This window comes from Falco naumanni, chromosome 4, assembly GCF_017639655.2.
Source record: "Falco naumanni isolate bFalNau1 chromosome 4, bFalNau1.pat, whole genome shotgun sequence".
NCBI classification, from domain to species: Eukaryota; Metazoa; Chordata; class Aves; order Falconiformes; family Falconidae; genus Falco; species Falco naumanni.
Window position 1 is genome coordinate 111,750,030 of NC_054057.1, and position 16,640 is coordinate 111,766,669.

The following is a 16,640-nucleotide window of genomic DNA, read 5'->3' on the forward strand; positions in this document are numbered from 1 at the left end:
ATAGTCTTAATCTTATTCCATTGGGCCTATATGCTGTAGAATGTCTGCTGGTTGGAAGGTCTGTGATTCCTTTTGTAGGGCCAGGGCTCACGGGCCAGCTGTGTCAAGAATAGGGATTTTAATGTTTCAACAGAGATTGCAAACACTTGCTAAGGAATTTACTCCACAGAGTTCAGGAGAGTCAGAGCAGTACCTGTTACTGAGGGCTTGAGTCCTGCCAGATGCCCTTTGGAGCACACAGATGATGCGTTGCTCTGCGGGAGGGTAGCAAGGGGCCTACGAAATGTCAGCTATCCAAAAGGATTTCCCTCCTGTTGGAGACCACCAAGCACCTTTCTAGTGCAAGAAGGAGAAAAGATCTGGTTGCAGGGCGACTGCTGAAGGGCTCTGGGGAAGCTGGCGGAGAGCTGGAAGGCTGAGTCAAAGAATGATGGTGACCAAAGCACGAAGGAAATCCCGTGGGGTGGCTGTCCAGACTTGAACAACCCTCTGTGCTTCAGGCAAACTACAGGTTGTCTGACAGTGTGTGCACAAAGTGCCTTCGTGGCATGGAAGTTGATTGATTCAAGCAGGGAGCAGCTGTCCTCTCCAAGGAAGGCTGGGGAATGTGGGAGACCCGATGGGCTTTTCTGGCAGCAAAGAGACAATGAGGAAGGAAAGGAGCTCCATCATTTCATGGTCACTATACCTAAGACAGCCTCCAACTGCCACATCACCCGCAAGTGCTGAACAGTTGTTAGACAGTGGTTTAAATGTCAATTTAGATCATGATTTAGGCAGCAGTTACATACTCTTCTACTTCTGACGCTTCTCATAATTATGCTATAGCTGGATCTATAAATATTGCTTGCATACAATATGCTTCTAGGCCTAATGTGAAATGTCGCTTACCTCGTTACAGAGATCAGATGCTGGGTCAGGGGTCTCTTCACCTCGAGAAGTAACCTTGAGAGGCATCACTGCTCAAGGGGTGGATCACGATCATGCAGCCCACTGCCATACAGGAGAGCTCAGTGGGCTCTATGCAGGCTGTGTAGGGGTTTGTGTGGTGGTACGACAGATATTTATAGCATAAAGTGATTGTGTTGCAGTCAACCCTCCCTTTGGTGTATGTGCAAGAGTGCAGCTGTAGCAGTTTGAGTTTTGTCCAGTCCCAGCTCAGGCTTGTACTGTTAGTTCCTGATAAGGCATGGCCTAGACTCCTCAGCTCCTGAGAAGATACGGCCTAGCACAATTCCCAAGGCTTGCACAGCAGGGCTGATTTCAGTCAGGCCTACTTGTGGGCTGATGCTTGAACCAAAGTACTGCTCACCCAGTTGGAGCAGGTGCACTCATCACACCTGGCAGCTTCAGTCGTCGTGCCTGGTGAGGAAATGTCCCTGCTGCCTGGGCACTCATCTGAGCCCACAGCCTGGGCTGCTTTTCGCTGGGGACTCCTGCTTGTGGATCAAAGCTTGTCCTGCAGCACCACTGCCAAAGACCCCCTAGGGATTAATGAACAGGTTCCCTCAGCTGCCTGTAGCTAGCACAGGTACAGCCAGTTGCCGAGGGTAGATGGCCTCTGCTCTGTACTACCCTCATGTTGCTTTTTTTTTTTCCCCCACAAGACATCCTCATAGGCATTCAAGGCAGCAGCTAGCAAGAGGAGGTTTCAGTCTTCCCCACCCTACCTGCTCCTTCCTAGGCTCTTGCAGAATCTTTCCTTCGCAGGGATGGGAAGCGCAGGTGTATTAGGAGACGACTGTGAGCATTGGTAGAGGCAAATGGTCAGCAACTGAGAGGCGTGTGCAAGTCTCTCCCACTGAGAATCCCTTGTTGTTTCTTTCAGGTAAATTCTTCAGGCTGTTTGGATCCAATTGAAGAGCCAGGGCAGTTTCTCAATCGTGTTAGGCAAGCCCCCAGTGACTGACAGACATTTTGTACCTGGGACAATCCTGTTGGCTGCTGCCCTTTTGTGGTGGCAAGTGGGAGAAGTCTGGCTCAGGCTACGTGGTTCCTCTCCCTGTGTGGTTCCAGACTTTGTGAGGTGCGTCGTACGCAAAAGAGTTGGGCAGGTCCAGACTTGTGACCAGGAGGAAGATCTCCCAAGGTCAATGGCTTTTGCAGGGTGGTTTCTGCAAAAGACTTTCTGCAGAAGTTTCTTGAGCTCTACCAATGGAACTATAACCATGTGCACATGTAAAGCGTGAACTCTTTTCCATACTCTGCCTTAAGTTCTATATGAGGTCAAGCACTGTATCCAGTAGACTGCTGTTGTCTTTGCAGAGACAAGAAAACAGAGGCAGAAGCAGAGAAGTCAGTTGCTTTCCAGAAGTGAATTAGCCAATGAGTCTGCAGCATGCCAGACTGTGTCCCAATACCTGGTGCTGTGACGGAAAGAGTGCCTGAATTGTACGGTGCTGTGATTTCCCCGTACCTTCAAAGAGGAGAGAGAGACTGCAAAGTGCTTGTTTCCCAGGTAGAAACCTTTGCATTTCTGTGAGCCTGCTGTAAGAGATGTGGGTTTGCATAGCAAGTTACAGAGGAATGAAGCCTCCTGTAGTCTCCAGAAACATCTTGCTGCTGCCTGGGTGGCTGCGCAGGGTCCAGGGGCTCCCAGGCGGGGCCCCACAAGGACAAGCCTCAGGGCTGTGGGAAAATCACCTTGAGGGGGGAAATGAGAGAATAATTGGGTCCTAACAGAAGCGTAGTATTACAGAAAGCTTTTTAGGGTAAAATACAGCTATTGCCTTTGGGGTGGTTGGCACGCATGGAATCTACGTCACCACAGTTCCCTAAGCCACGCAACCTGCTATCCTAGAGGAGCAGAGGAGGGTGGCGCAGGGTGGAGACACCGAGGCCCCACAAGGACAAGCTTCAGGGCACAGAGCATCGTGACCCCAACAGCGCAGTGCAGTGGTCCCGTGGCCAGATACCGTTGCCAGCCCTGTTATCCAGCAAGAGCTATCCTTGCTCTGAATCCAGAGCTGAACGGCCAGGACCCTGTGAAGCTGCCTGTTACACCATGGGAACAGCTCTTCCCTTCCAAAGGAAGCTCTGGAGTTTGGTGAGCTCCTCAGCTGTTAGCAAACAGCCTTGTGGCTGTCTCAGAACACCAGCCTCCAGGGCCAGCACATGGCCATGGTGCTGGGCAGCCGGCCAAGGCCCACCCACAAGGAGGGTGGTCTGGGGAAGCTGCTGCCCACCCCAGGGGAAAGGCAGGCCTCGGGCCCGTCTGCAACACTGCCCCTTGGGAAAAGGAGATGAGGAGGAAGAGGTGGAAGATGACAAACGACTGAGGAATCTCCCAGTGCAGAGATGAACAGCTAGATTTATTGTCCTTGTGCAAGGATCTCGGGGCTGACTTTGCAAGTGGGAGCGGTGTCACATCTACATGGGCCGGGGACGGCTGGAGCGGCTGCCGCTCTAAAGCTGGGGGGAGCTTCAGAAGGACCCCAGTGGCAGCTGGCTGGCAGTGCTGGGGCTGCTGGTCTCGGGTGCAGTAGATCCGTGGGACAGATCCAGCACTGCCTGGCTGGGGGTGCTGCTCTCAGCACATGGTGCTGTTACGTGGCTACTCTCTTGGTGTTTTCTGGGCCTGCTATAGGGTTTTGGGGCCCGATGTTGCAAGCGGGAGCGGTGTTGCATCCGCACGGGCCCAGCCGGCTGTCGCTCTTGAGCTGTGCAGAGCTGCTGGAGGGTCCTGATGGCAGCTGGCTGGCACTGCTGGAACTGCTGGTCTCGGGTGCGGAGGAGCCGTGGGAAGGCCCCAGTTCTGCCTGGCTGGCAGTGCTGGGGCCTGCGAGGTCGGAGCTGGCACTGCAGGCTGTAATGGGAAGCAGGAAGGTCAAAGGCAGAGCCCCCCAGTGCCAGGCAGGACAGGCCAGAGCAATGCCCTCAGGCCTCCTGGAGAAGAGAGACTCTGCCAAGCCCACCCTGGGCACCCAGGCTACTGCTGCCAGGCCTTGGCTGGCTGCTGGCCCCAGCCCGGGGCTGCCTGGTTGGTTTGTCTCTTGGCAGCGCCCAGGCCAGCACAGCTCTTGCACTCCCGGCTGGTAGTGGTGTGCTTCACAAAGGAGCAGCATCTGTGGGTGCCCTCCGCAGCGCAGGAGCAGCACAGGAGCAGTTGCCAGGGCCTGGGGAACAAACGGGTTCATGGCTCTCAGGACAAAGTGACCGCAGCACTGGACTGTCCAGCAGAGCTCTTGTTCTCCGTGCTCTTCTGCTTCGAGCCCTTGTCGAGTCAGAGATCCCGTGCAGAGCCCCGGGGTGCAGCTTTGGCAACTCACCCCTCTTCCTCTGCCAGCTCCCTGCCTCCTGGACAAAGGCACTCACTGGCATCGCAGCGCCTGTGCCTCTCATTGAATGCTGCGTTGGCACCGCTGTTCTCACACGATAACAGCCTGATGGAGAAAGGAAAATTGATGACCCCCTGCTGCCCTGGCATAAGGCAGATGCAGGGTGTCCCTGCCTGGTTTGCAACTGCTCTGTGAAGCTGAATCCTGGACTCATGGGACAGCGGAGGGCCAGGACTCTTGGGGCAGGCCATGGCAGGGCAGAGCTCACACCCTCCTGCCTTGTGAGCTGGATGGATAAAAACCAACCTCCTAGGGATCCGGATCCCCATGCTGAGCATTTCCATCAGAAATTGGTTTGTATTCTGACAATGTGGGCAGCAGAAGCAGGAGTAGCCAACGTGGATAGCTTGATTGTGGATGCAGTGCCTGTGGAACCAGGCGTGTTTGCACACTGGGCGCACCATGACACTGTAGGACGTGCTGTCCCCCACAGGCTCCAGGCAGATGAGACAGGTGGTGCTCTCCCCTGGAGCCGCCTCCACTGCCTGCTCTGGGCGGTTCTCCCAGCAGAAGGACCTGGGGGCAAGAGGAGAGGGTTGAGCGAGGTGAGAAGTGCTGGGTCCTTCCCCGGTGTCAGCGAGGATGGAAGTGGAGGTACCTGTAGTGAAGAAGGAACTGGGTGACACATCCACCCTCCGAGGCACAGGGGAGATGGAAGCTGCAGTCACAGCCCGTTGCCCAGGAGGTGATGGCGCCCCGCTCTCACCACAGACGAAGAAGTGGCTACCACCATCGCCAATTAGCTCGGCCTTGGCCAGTGGCAGCTCTGTCTCAGAGCCGGCTGGCATCTGCTCTGTTGGATGTGGGAGAAGCTTCTGGCATTTTCTCTCAGAAGCTACCCCTGTAGACCCCTGCCCCCCCCACCCCCCCTAACTGGCTGTTTTCTCCTGGACTGTAGGGACTTCATTCTGCTCCTCGACTCCGTTGTCCAGTTTAGGGGGCTGAGCACACAGAGGATAACTGGGTTATCCAATAGAAGATGCAGATTATCCGTGGCCCTCCTTTTGCTTCTAATGTATTTGTAAAAACGTTTTTATGGCAGTGGCTAGCCCGAGTTCTAGCTGGGGTTTTGCCTCTCAAATCTTTGCCCTGCATAACCTCGCGACATCCTTATAGCCCTCCAGAGCTGCCTGCTCCGTCTCCTTCTCCAAAGGCTGCAAACTCTCCTTTTCTTCCAGAGTTCCAGCCCAAGCTCGCTGTTCAGCCAGGCCGGCCTTCTTCCCTGCCGGCTCGCCTTCGGCACACGGAGCACAGCCTGCTCCCGCACCCTTAAGACTTCCTTCCCGAGTAATGTCCAGCCTCCCTGGAACCCCTTGGCCCTGCGGGACTGCCTCCCACGGGACTCTGTCAACCAGGCTCTTAAACAGGCCAAAGTCGGCCCTCCGGAAGTCCGAGGCACCGGTTCTGCTGACCCCCCTCCTTACTTCTGCAAAGAATCGAAAACTGTCGTCATCTCTTGATTGCTACGCCCGAGACATCCTCCGACCAGCACATCACCCACCAGTCCTTCCCTGTTTGTAAACAGCAGGTCCAGCGGGGCATCTCCCCTGGCTGGCTCATGGACCAGATGTGTCAGTAATAGGGATTTTTATGTTTCAACAGAGATTGCAAACACTTGCCAAGGAATTTACTCCACAGAGTTCAGGAGAGTCAGAGCAGTACCTGTTACTGAGGGCTTGAGTCCTGCCAGATGCCCTTTGGAGCACACAGATGACGTGTTGCTCTGCGGGAGGGTAACAAGGGGCCTTCGAAATGTCAGCCATCCGAAAGGATTTTCTGTTGACGCAGAAGGCTCAGACACAACTTATACGACCAATGTGATCAAGTTAGTGCCACTTTATTAAGGGATACACAGCAATTTACACACTAGCTAAAAGCACACACATTGCTTCTAGATTGCTAATAGGCTAAAGCTGCTTGTCTATTTGCTCTCCTGCACTCTGTGATTGGTCACGGCGTGGTATACACGCTCCTCACCTACATTCTATTTTCTTATTTTTCAGTCCAACTCCTTTATTTCTTTCCCACATACAGTTCCTTAATAGTCCAACTTTCTTATCTCTCTGCCAGTACACAGTTTCTTTGTTTCTCTTGGCCTTGCATATGTCCTTCACAACACCTGCAGCTTGTTACAGCTTCAGCCTGCTCGGCCTGCTATTACAACAAAGTTACATGGTCTGGATTGCTCATAATACGTCTGTTGTCTTCCAGCCACTGCACAATTTCCCTCCTGTTGGAGACCACCAAGCACCTTTCTAGTGCAAGAAGGAGAAAAGATCTGGTTGCAGGGCGACTGCTGAAGGGCTCTGGGGAAGCTGGCGGAGAGCTGGAAGGCTGAGTCAAAGAATGATGGTGACCAAAGCACGAAGGAAATCCCGTGGGGTGGCTGTCCAGATTTGAACAACCCTCTGTGCTTCAGGCAAACTACAGGTTGTCTGATGGTGTGTGCATGAAGCGCCTTCCTGATATAGGAGTTAATGTGGCATTGTAGTGAGTGTGCATGGCAAGGTTTTGTTAGGGGGTGTGTGGGGGCAGGGGTCTACAGGGGTAGCTTCTGAGAGAAAATGCCAGAAGCTTCTCCCACATCCAACAGAGCAGATGCCAGCCGGCTCTGAGACAGAGCTGCCACTGGCCAAGGCCGAGCTAATTGGCGATGGTGGTAGCCACTTCTTCGTCTGTGGTGAGAGCGGGGCGCCATCACCTCCTGGGCAACGGGCTGTGACTGCAGCTTCCATCTCCCCTGTGCCTCGGAGGGTGGATGTGTCACCCAGTTCCTTCTTCACTACAGGTACCTCCACTTCCATCCTCGCTGACACCGGGGAAGGACCCAGCACTTCTCACCTCGCTCAACCCTCTCCTCTTGCCCCCAGGTCCTTCTGCTGGGAGAACCGCCCAGAGCAGGCAGTGGAGGCGGCTCCAGGGGAGAGCACCACCTGTCTCATCTGCCTGGAGCCTGTGGGGGACAGCACGTCCTACAGTGTCATGGTGCGCCCAGTGTGCAAACACGCCTGGTTCCACAGGCACTGCATCCACAATCAAGCTATCCACGTTGGCTACTCCTGCTTCTGCTGCCCACATTGTCAGAATACAAACCAATTTCTGATGGAAATGCTCAGCATGGGGATCCGGATCCCTAGGAGGTTGGTTTTTATCCATCCAGCTCACAAGGCAGGAGGGTGTGAGCTCTGCCCTGCCACGGCCTGCCCCAAGAGTCCTGGCCCTCCGCTGTCCCATGAGTCCAGGATTCAGCTTCACAGAGCAGTTGCAAACCAGGCAGGGACACCCTGCATCTGCCTTATGCCAGGGCAGCAGGGGGTCATCAATTTTCCTTTCTCCATCAGGCTGTTATCGTGTGAGAACAGCGGTGCCAACGCAGCATTCAATGAGAGGCACAGGCGCTGCGATGCCAGTGAGTGCCTTTGTCCAGGAGGCAGGGAGCTGGCAGAGGAAGAGGGGTGAGTTGCCAAAGCTGCACCCCGGGGCTCTGCACGGGATCTCTGACTCGACAAGGGCTCGAAGCAGAAGAGCACGGAGAACAAGAGCTCTGCTGGACAGTCCAGTGCTGCGGTCACTTTGTCCTGAGAGCCATGAACCCGTTTGTTCCCCAGGCCCTGGCAACTGCTCCTGTGCTGCTCCTGCGCTGCGGAGGGCACCCACAGATGCTGCTCCTTTGTGAAGCACACCACTACCAGCCGGGAGTGCAAGAGCTGTGCTGGCCTGGGCGCTGCCAAGAGACAAACCAACCAGGCAGCCCCGGGCTGGGGCCAGCAGCCAGCCAAGGCCTGGCAGCAGTAGCCTGGGTGCCCAGGGTGGGCTTGGCAGAGTCTCTCTTCTCCAGGAGGCCTGGGGGCATTGCTCTGGCCTGTCCTGCCTGGCACTGGGGGGCTCTGCCTTTGACCTTCCTGCTTCCCATTACAGCCTGCAGTGCCAGCTCCGACCTCGCAGGCCCCAGCACTGCCAGCCAGGCAGAACTGGGGCCTTCCCACGGCTCCTCCGCACCCGAGACCAGCAGTTCCAGCAGTGCCAGCCAGCTGCCATCAGGACCCTCCAGCAGCTCTGCACAGCTCAAGAGCGACAGCCGCTCCGGCCATGCTGGGCCCGTGCGGATGCAACACCGCTCCCGCTTGCAACATCGGGCCCCAAAACCCTATAGCAGGCCCAGAAAACACCAAGAGAGTAGCCACGTAACAGCACCATGTGCTGAGAGCAGCACCCCCAGCCAGGCAGTGCTGGATCCGTCCCATGACTGCCCAGCACTCGGGACCAGCAGCCCCAGCACCGCCAGTCAGGCAGGATCGGGGCCTTCCCACGGCTCCCCCGCAGCACTGACTGCCCAGCGCCACGGCCGCGTGCTTCCGGGCTCAGTTTCCCCGGGGGAAGGTCACCCGCAGCCGCGGAGCCGGGGTCCCTGCCCTTGGCCGCGGGAGGCGGTCCCGGCCCGGCTCTGCCCGAGCGCACGGGCCCCTCGGCGCGGCCCGCCCGGCCCCCAGCGCGTCTCCCGGCAACGCGGGCTGCGCCGCGCGCTCGCATGGCCCTCGCGGCGCTCCGTAGCGCGGCGGCGGCGGCGGCGCGGCTGGGCCGGCGGTGAGTGCGCGGCCGTCGGGCCTGGGCCGCCCCGGGGTCCTCGGCTCTGACATTTGCGGGGCCCTCTCTGGGCCCGGCCCGTTGCTGCCGCTGCCGTCGCGGTTCTGGGGCCGGGCGGGGGTGGTCTCGGGTGTGCGGCCGGTCGCGGGGGGTGTCGGCCGGTTTTGTGGCACAGGCGCCCCATCGCGGGGTGCTCCCGCGCCTGGCAGGGCTCTGTGGGCTTTGGGGCTGGCGGGCAGGTGTAGTGGCGCCCCTGGGTTTGGGGGTGTTTGTGGGCATGGCGGGTGTTTCCCGGCTTGTGGGGTGCCTGTGGCTGCGGGCCGTGCTGCCCAGTGGAGCGGGGGTCTCTGAGTTTGGGTGTTCGCTGCCAGCTTCGGGGTGGGCCTGGCTTTGCCGTCAGTTCCTGAATTGGGGCAATGCTGCCCGGTATTTCTGGTTTGGGGGTGCTGCCAGGTTAGGGGTGCAACAGACCCGTGCTCCAGATTAACGCGGAGCAGGTTCGCGAGCAGCGCAGAGGCCTCTGTCCCCGGCTGTCCCCCCAGCCTCGGCCCCGCCGCCCTGCCGAGAGCAGGAGGGGCTCGGTCAGCAGCTGCCGGACAACGCTGGGCTTGCTGGCCCGGCTTCCCAGCCTCCACGCCTGCCTCCAGTTGGCTCCATTTAAGCTCTGGCTGCACCCGTGTTGTTTATTCTGCCCTTCTGCTGGAAGCCACTTGCCATTACTCAGAGACAGGAGTTCAACCCGTGGAGTCAGGGCTGGGTGCCTTTGCTGGGGCCAGTGTCGTGAATTGTACATGGGAGCAGCAAAGGGGCAGATGTGCCCCACCTCCCTTCTCTGCCCTTACTCTGACCTGTTGAAAGCAGCATCTGCTGCAACTGAAAAACAAAACCAACCCTGGCACTGCAGCAGTGCCAGCAGTGCATCTCATAGGGTGCCAGTGCGACCATGCTGTGCGTGCTGCCTGGGCATTCAGGCTGTTTCAGCAGCATGGCTACTGGGCTGGCTACCCTTGGGAGGAGCTAGGCGTACTCCACACCACTCTCAGGTGTTTTGAACTTGTCCTGACTGAGGTGAAATTATGTCTTTCACGTTCAGAGTGCATTTAGGATAGCACACATTTGCTGTCTGCTCTGCTTTGATAGTAAATGATGTGTTTCTATTTATAGTTTAATTGGTTTATTCCTTGTTTAGAGTCTCTGATGCAGGTTGTTCAAGGCCATTGATCCGGGCTGGTTTTTGCTTTATTCGTGCAGTTTTGCTTGGCAGTGCTGCAGGAGGGACACCAGGCAGCACTGCTCCACTGCTGGATGCTGGGGTGGCCCTGAGGAAAGGGACTTCAGGAAATTCTTTCCTGAAGCAGAAACCCAAGTGATTGTCTGCCAGTGGACTTATGGTGGTATTTGCATCACTTGGCAAGGTCACTAACTTTTCTTGGGTTCACCTTAGGTTCTGCTCTGTATGAGATTGCCAACAAGCATTTAATTCCCACAGCCTTTGCTCCTGTTGCATCTTCCTGTTGCTCTGTGTGTCATAAAGCGATTTGTCAGATGGCTGTCTAGTGAACGAGAGGGACTTCCAGTGATGGTCAGCTATTGGGGCAATTGGAAACAGGAACTTTTTGAAACTAGATGGAGCTAGCACCCTGAATTTATTCATTTTGTCCTGGCATGTGTCAGATCAGTTCTGATAGCACTCTGCATTCTAGTGATACCAGGAAGGGTCATGAATGTTTAGTCATGTGGTGGGTTTTCACCTGGGAACACTTCTGCCTACTTCTACCTGCATCTGCTTTTGTCCTTATAAAATTGGCACCTGGGTCTTTTGCTTTGTAGTCAGTTATATTCTTTCGTAGTCCAGTTCACTTGCATTTGTCTCATTCCTTCTCCTTCTGTTTTGGATAGCGGAATAATCTAATAACCTGTTAAACAGATTAACCAGGTGTGTATTCATATTAACCAGGTGTGTGTTCATGTCTGAAGAATATAATGTGGGAGAGAAAGGCAGAAGTGTCTCATCAGGACATAAGTAGAAGTGTGATGCAGTTGCCAGTTTCAGCAGTGTTTGGCAGTGGTGGTAGATATGGCCCTGTGCTGGCTCAGTGCTTCTGGCTTAAACTTGGTGCAAAGGTTGCCTGTGTTTCTGGCTTGGTTATGCCTGTGCCTTTGGTTGGAGTGGGGTCTGTGTGGTTGTCTGCAGTGTGGCATAATGCCTTGTCTGCTTTGGGAAGATTTTGAGCTGTTGGACAGGTGGGACTGAGAGCAGGGTTGGCAGTTAGTTGGCTTTGGGCTCTTGTAAGATGTTGTTAATGCGAGGACTCTGGCTATTTTTTTACTTATCCCTGTTGTTCAATCCAGGTACATCAACCTCCAAGAAAGGGAGAAGTCTAAAGGCAGCATCCTCCCCAGTGAGTTTTGTTCTAGGCATCTGTCTGTCTTATGTCGGCTCTGGAAGTGGTGCCTGTGAAGAATGACGTCGAGGGGTGCTGGGACTGCTTTCTCAAGGAAGAACTACAGGCTGAGCACTGAGCCAGAGAAGGCCAGAGTCACAGGTATGGGCCTATATGTGCTGTGTAAAAGCAGGACTGCTGTGAACTGAGTGAGCACCATTTGCCTCACTTGAGATCAGCTGCCTTCCAGTTGCAGTTATCTTGCTGAGGTGTGGGGTGTGAGGTGGGGGGGGGCTGAAACTGAGTAAATCCCTGAACTGAGATGAGATGTTGGAAGGGTTGTTCCTGTAGTACTAAGGACTCCAGAACCTCATGTCACGGTGCCCTTTGTTCAACACACAGCCGTGCCTGGTGAGGCTGGAGAATGTCAAGTTGCCTGCCTTTGTCCCATCTGACTTAGGGAGTTCGCCTTCCAGGATGAACAGCTTGTCTGTCAAGTTCTCAGATTAATCCTTTTCTGGGAAATTTGGGTAACTTTTAGGCAGCCTGTTTTCTTTTATATTCACCAGTCCAGCCGAAGTGTGCTTACGAGACCACAAATCTGGCATTTGAGGGCACTGTTGCACCCAGAAATAAAGCATGCTGCATCAGCGTGACACTAGGGATTGTTTTGTACAATGAAAGCTAAAGTGAGGCATACATCATTGAAGAGGACTGTGGGTTAGATGAGATGGACTGCATCTGCAAGTCTTTCTATCTCATCAGCATCTTGTAGCACAGTTAAGAGATGTAGGTACTTAAAGTGTCCCAGGTACAAATAGTACATCGGGAATTGCAATAGTGATAAGACTTTCATTTTTTGGAAATTAAATTGGATTCCCACCTCCAGCTGTTGAAGTTACTTTATCTGGAAGTAGTACAGCAGGATTCCTAAGGATGTAGTTCCACCTGTGGGGACCAATTTATAGACTCCCATTTGCTTTCATAGATCAGCGCGAATTGGAAAGAGCCCTTGTGGAGATGCAACCCATAATGCTGGACTCTAGGGCTGCTAATGAAGACAGTAAGACAGTGAATGACTTCTTGAATTTGCATTTTCCACTGTGTTGATCTCCAAATTTGAACATAATTTTCCCATAGTTACCAGTTTCTTGCTTGTACGTGAAAGTAACGTTTGAGTTTACCTCCTGACTCCCTAAGCTTATTTCCTTTCTGTTTTAAACAAGGGATTGTGAACAGCAGGCTGCTGAATGATTATCTACATCGTGTCTTTACCAATGCTGATGGGAACCAGCCTGCAGCTGCTTACAGGTATCAGACTTCTTCTCATTCATTAGATGGCAAATGATGCTGTATCAGTCCCCAGATATACAGCACTGCGGTGAAAGGAGAGATCTTTTAGTGCCGCACAGAGATCTTTGTTAAAAGCACAGCAGCACCATGTTATAGAAATTACTCTTAGGTCTTGTCCTTTAGTGGCTTTTTCAAATTGCAGGGCTTGCTAGGAAGTATTCTTCAGGTTTTTTGCATGAAAAACCCCATATACAAAATCATTAGGCAGTATTTCTAAAATAAATAGGCAAGCAGGCATTCACCTTGTTCCTGTTCCCTCTTTACTTGTGAGGAAGTGCAAAATGCACAGGTTTTAGGTACAGGAATGAAAGAGAGGTCGTCAGTGCCCTGTAAACTAAAGGCAAGGCTATTACTGACCTACAGAATACCACACATTTCTCAGGCTGTGGAACTGTTGGTACTTTTATTATTACAAGTCACCAAAGGAAAAGAAATACAAAATTCCTGTTTAGTGTCTGTTTTCTTCTATTTGTTTTCAGTTCTCCTTTACCTTGTAGCCCAGAAACTTGTAGCTTTGGATGAGAAAAATTTCCCTTGCATTTAGCTCTTTTGCCAGAGGCAAGTCAGGCAGGTTCAGGGCAGGTATGAGTGTGGTATAGCAAGGCAGGCATGTAGCTCCTGCTGGTTGGCGGTGCTGCAGCGTGTCTTGGGTCACATTCCACTGGCTATACTTAGTACTGCCAGCTCAAATGTGAGCTCAGAGCTGCTAAAAATAGCTCTTGGCCCTCTCCACTCTTGGTGAGCTAGGGTTATGGCAGGGGGAAGGCAAAGTGGGTCATATTACTTTGCCATGAGCTTTCCTGCCAGCATGCCTTGGAATATTCCATCTGCCTGAGCATTTTGGTTTTCAGTATCTCTAATTTGTTTGCCTCGTGATTAATGACTTGAAAGCACAGAACTGATAGTTTGTTGGACTGGTCTCCCTTTCTTTTTTTCCTGCTTTCCACCCCTTTTCTGGACTTGGCTATTTGGTAGAAAGCCCACTAGCAGTCAAATAGGTCTTGAAAATAACATTTGCCAGTTGAGAGCAACTTTTATGGTATGACATTTTGTCTTTAGAGGCCTAAATTCCCCATAGAGGAGCTCACTGCAGACATCTCTCTGGCTGTCTCATGTTCTTCTTCTTCCAGAACTTCTCCATGCTAGCTGCTGATTAAGCTGCTTTGCTGAAGCCGCCCTCTCTCATGCCAACAAAAACTGATGCTTTGATTCCATTTCTGTGCATTTTCACATCCATCAGGCTTTCAAAAGGTCTGTCACCAGTCTTAGGAAACCCTAGTCCTGGAGAAGTGGGAAGTTGTTCCCCAGATGGCTTTGGAAATGGGAAGCAGGGATAGGAACAACTAGCGACTCTCACAGTGAAAGGAGGTCCTGCTGGGGTCCCTCAAAGACCTGCAACACGACCTGTGTTGTTCTGTGTATCCTTGGGAGACTTGGAAAGGGAGAGAGCATGAGGTGGGAAAGTTTGCTGCGGTTACAAAGCTATTTAGAGCAATGTAAAGGTAAGGTGGCTGTGATATTGACTGGATAGTGAAACAGTCTATGAAACTCGGTGTAGGGAAATGCAAAGCGATGGATTGAAAGGGGATCAGCCTCAACATTGTGCATAAAATGATAGACCCTGAGTTGATTTTTACTGTGTAGGAATGAGGTTGGGGTGGGAATATTAAGTCAGAAAAAGAAAGTAGGAAGTTAGGAATTGTTAGGAAAGGGATGTAGGGTAAGTACAATCATTATGCCACTGAATAAATTTGTGGTTTAACCCCATCTTGAGTATCATGTGGTTCTGGTCTCGCCAACTCTAAAAGGGTGTTTTAGAGCTGCAGAGGTTTTGAGGAAGGGTAAGAGCAAGTCAGATGTCTGGAATGGCTCTTGTACAAGGAACAGCTAAGTAAACTAGCCTTGAAAAAGGAGAACTAGGGGAGGGCAGTATGAGAAAGTTCTCTAAAATAGTGGCCCAGAGCGGGTGCAATGAGAGATTTCTCCTTAGTATGAAAACAGAATGGGTTTGGCTGTTGTCAGAGAGAGGATGCTGGGCTAGCCTGACCTTTTTCTGAACTGCTACAGCTGCTGGTGTGATCTTCTCTCTTCTTTTGTATTATGAAATACTTGGGGGGGAAAAGCCAAATCCTGACTTACGCCATGTTTGTATGATGCTGACTGCAGCAAAGTCATGGTCCACAGCTGTTGGCAGTACAGCTGGTTTCTTACTGCCACTGTACCATAGTACAGTTTTCTTACTGCCACAACATACTCCTGAGCAGACCGCAGACTTTAGGATCCTTTGTTAACTATTTTTCTTGTTCACACTGTATTTAGTCCTCGGTTCATTCATTGCCCCGACATGCTGGGCAGCAAATTCCTCAGATTCGTGGCAAGAAACACTGACAGAATTTCCCAGTTCACATTTCACAGTGCAGGATTGTGCAGACACGTGTCTGGGCTGCCACTCTTTAAAACCTGGGAGACAGAGTTTTCTGAAGAGCTCCTGTGCATGTTTATTCCCTAGAAAGCACCTGACTTTCCAGAACCTGCAGGAGCACCTTGACCGGTTGCTAGCAGAGGAGAATAGCTCTGAAGACAGTCGAGGTAAGAGAACACTGTTTGTCCAATTTGTGCTTCTGCTTGTGCTGCTTAATTGAAAGGACAAGTTGTATCACGAAAGGCAGTTCCCTGAGTGAGCATTGTTCCGCCCTCCTGTGCTCTAATTTATTGTGCCTTTAAATCCTGCTTGCGAGTGGCTTGTCAGCCAGCCCCAGAGCAGGCCTGCTTGCAGATTGAGGAGGCATATTTCTAGGCAAAAATGCCTGGAAAAGCAGTTTTGGGGCTTATGTTGGAGGTGTTTCACTGATAATGATATTCAGAGCCATTGCTGTGACCAGCAGTGTGCAGTGCTATCCTCAGTGGGAAATGCAGAGGCTTCTTGACAATTTTTGCATACTGGCCTCCACTGTAGGTATTCACTTTGGGCCTTGGGCTGTTGCCTGTATTCTTGCTAGCATCCATTTCACCAAATGAGTCAGGATGTGGCAAGATACAACCTGGCTCCTCTCCTAAAAAGAAGAATTTTTCTTGCTGTCTGCAATCAAAGCATGGTATGTTGGCCAAACATTTGGCTCAGACTTTAGTTTGGTCTTTGAGTTTTGCCAAAGTAAAATTCTCAGGCGATGTGGAAAACTTAACATATGACTGGAATGCTGCAGAGCTAAGATCTTGTGTGTTACTGTGAAAACTTCATTTTAAATCTCACTGGTGTCTGCCAGTGAGGAGACCTGGTCTAACCTGGGTAACACTATTTTGGTCTTCCTCCACTGTAGCAGAATCCTGGTGCTGTTGTCATCTAGCTGGAGGCATTTATCAAGTGTACAGTTAAATCCTGCACAACATCCCCTAACGGGTTTTCTGCAACTCTTCTTTCAGATCAGGTAGCAGAGGGTCGGCTTGGTCCCTTTACTGTGGTGTTGGACCACACGAGTGGTTTTGAGGGACTCCTGCTCGTTGATGATGACTTACTTGGGGTGAGTGTGATGCTGGGTGCAGCAGAAAATGGTCTTGTGGGACTAATAGCACTTGGGGCTTCTTGGTTTGTTCTTCATAACAGATCCCTGTCACTGGCTTTGTAGAGTATTGTAAATGGAGTCTACCCAGAAAGCTGCAGGATCCTGGAGGAAATGAGCTCTCCTGGGAAAAGGTCTAACAGTACCCCTAAATCTCAGCAAGCTCTGAGTGGAGCTGTGAGGAAGTGAAAGGATTACCCTGGCCCAGGGGCTCGCTGAAGAGCTTGGCTAAGCAGAGGAAAGGCCAGCAGCCAGCTTTCCTGTCCCTCCCTCCAGCAGACTGCCTCTTCCTTCCTGCCGGTCTTCTCTAATGATGGCAAGAGGCTAAAGCTGAGGCTTTCCTTTCTCCTTTGCTTACACTAGCTCCCCGCTTGTTCCTTAGCTGATGTTCCTCATGCAGAAAATCAGCTGAAAGAATCCACTGA

At 52.5% G+C, this 16,640-nt stretch overlaps 4 protein-coding genes across 7 annotated transcripts in view; 2 read left to right on the top strand and 2 right to left on the bottom strand.

Moving 5' to 3' along the window:
* Positions 1-3,885: 3,885 nt before the first annotated feature.
* On the bottom strand, positions 3,886-5,188 carry LOC121087966. The gene has a single exon (XM_040593527.1). The coding sequence runs from the start codon at positions 5,123-5,125 to the stop codon at positions 4,265-4,267; it is 861 nt and encodes a 286-aa protein (XP_040449461.1). The 5' UTR covers positions 5,126-5,188; the 3' UTR covers positions 3,886-4,264.
* A 1,530-nt stretch (positions 5,189-6,718) lies between these two features.
* Positions 6,719-7,796, top strand: LOC121086607. Its single transcript, XM_040590519.1, has one exon. It carries the CDS (start codon positions 6,936-6,938, stop codon positions 7,794-7,796), a length of 861 nt encoding a protein of 286 aa, XP_040446453.1. The 5' UTR covers positions 6,719-6,935.
* A 93-nt stretch (positions 7,797-7,889) lies between these two features.
* The window catches only part of RNF123 (ring finger protein 123), a 52,996-nt gene continuing 44,245 nt past the window's right edge, over positions 7,890-16,640 (top strand). For 2 of the 4 annotated variants that reach the window (XM_040593506.1, XM_040593509.1), the window contains exons 1-4: positions 9,601-11,467; positions 12,532-12,616; positions 15,168-15,247; positions 16,079-16,176. In XM_040593506.1, coding sequence (XP_040449440.1) covers positions 11,386-11,467; positions 12,532-12,616; positions 15,168-15,247; positions 16,079-16,176 — 345 coding nt within the window. In that variant the 5' untranslated portion in view covers positions 9,601-11,385. Of the gene's footprint in view, positions 8,922-9,600; positions 11,468-12,531; positions 12,617-15,167; positions 15,248-16,078; positions 16,177-16,640 lie in introns of those variants that run through there. The other 2 variants (XM_040593507.1, XM_040593508.1) reach the window with 2 other exon arrangements.
* LOC121086608 (putative HTLV-1-related endogenous sequence) lies at positions 8,403-9,200 on the bottom strand. Its single transcript, XM_040590520.1, has one exon. It carries the CDS (start codon positions 9,198-9,200, stop codon positions 8,403-8,405), a length of 798 nt encoding a protein of 265 aa, XP_040446454.1.

Excerpts from the sequence above, each read along its gene's own strand:
- LOC121086608 (XM_040590520.1), bottom strand. The coding sequence starts at position 9,200 with ATGCCCACAAACACCCCCAAACCCAGGGGCGCCACTACACCTGCCCGC.
- LOC121087966 (XM_040593527.1), bottom strand. The coding sequence starts at position 5,125 with ATGCCAGCCGGCTCTGAGACAGAGCTGCCACTGGCCAAGGCCGAGCTA.
- LOC121086607 (XM_040590519.1), top strand. The coding sequence starts at position 6,936 with ATGCCAGCCGGCTCTGAGACAGAGCTGCCACTGGCCAAGGCCGAGCTA.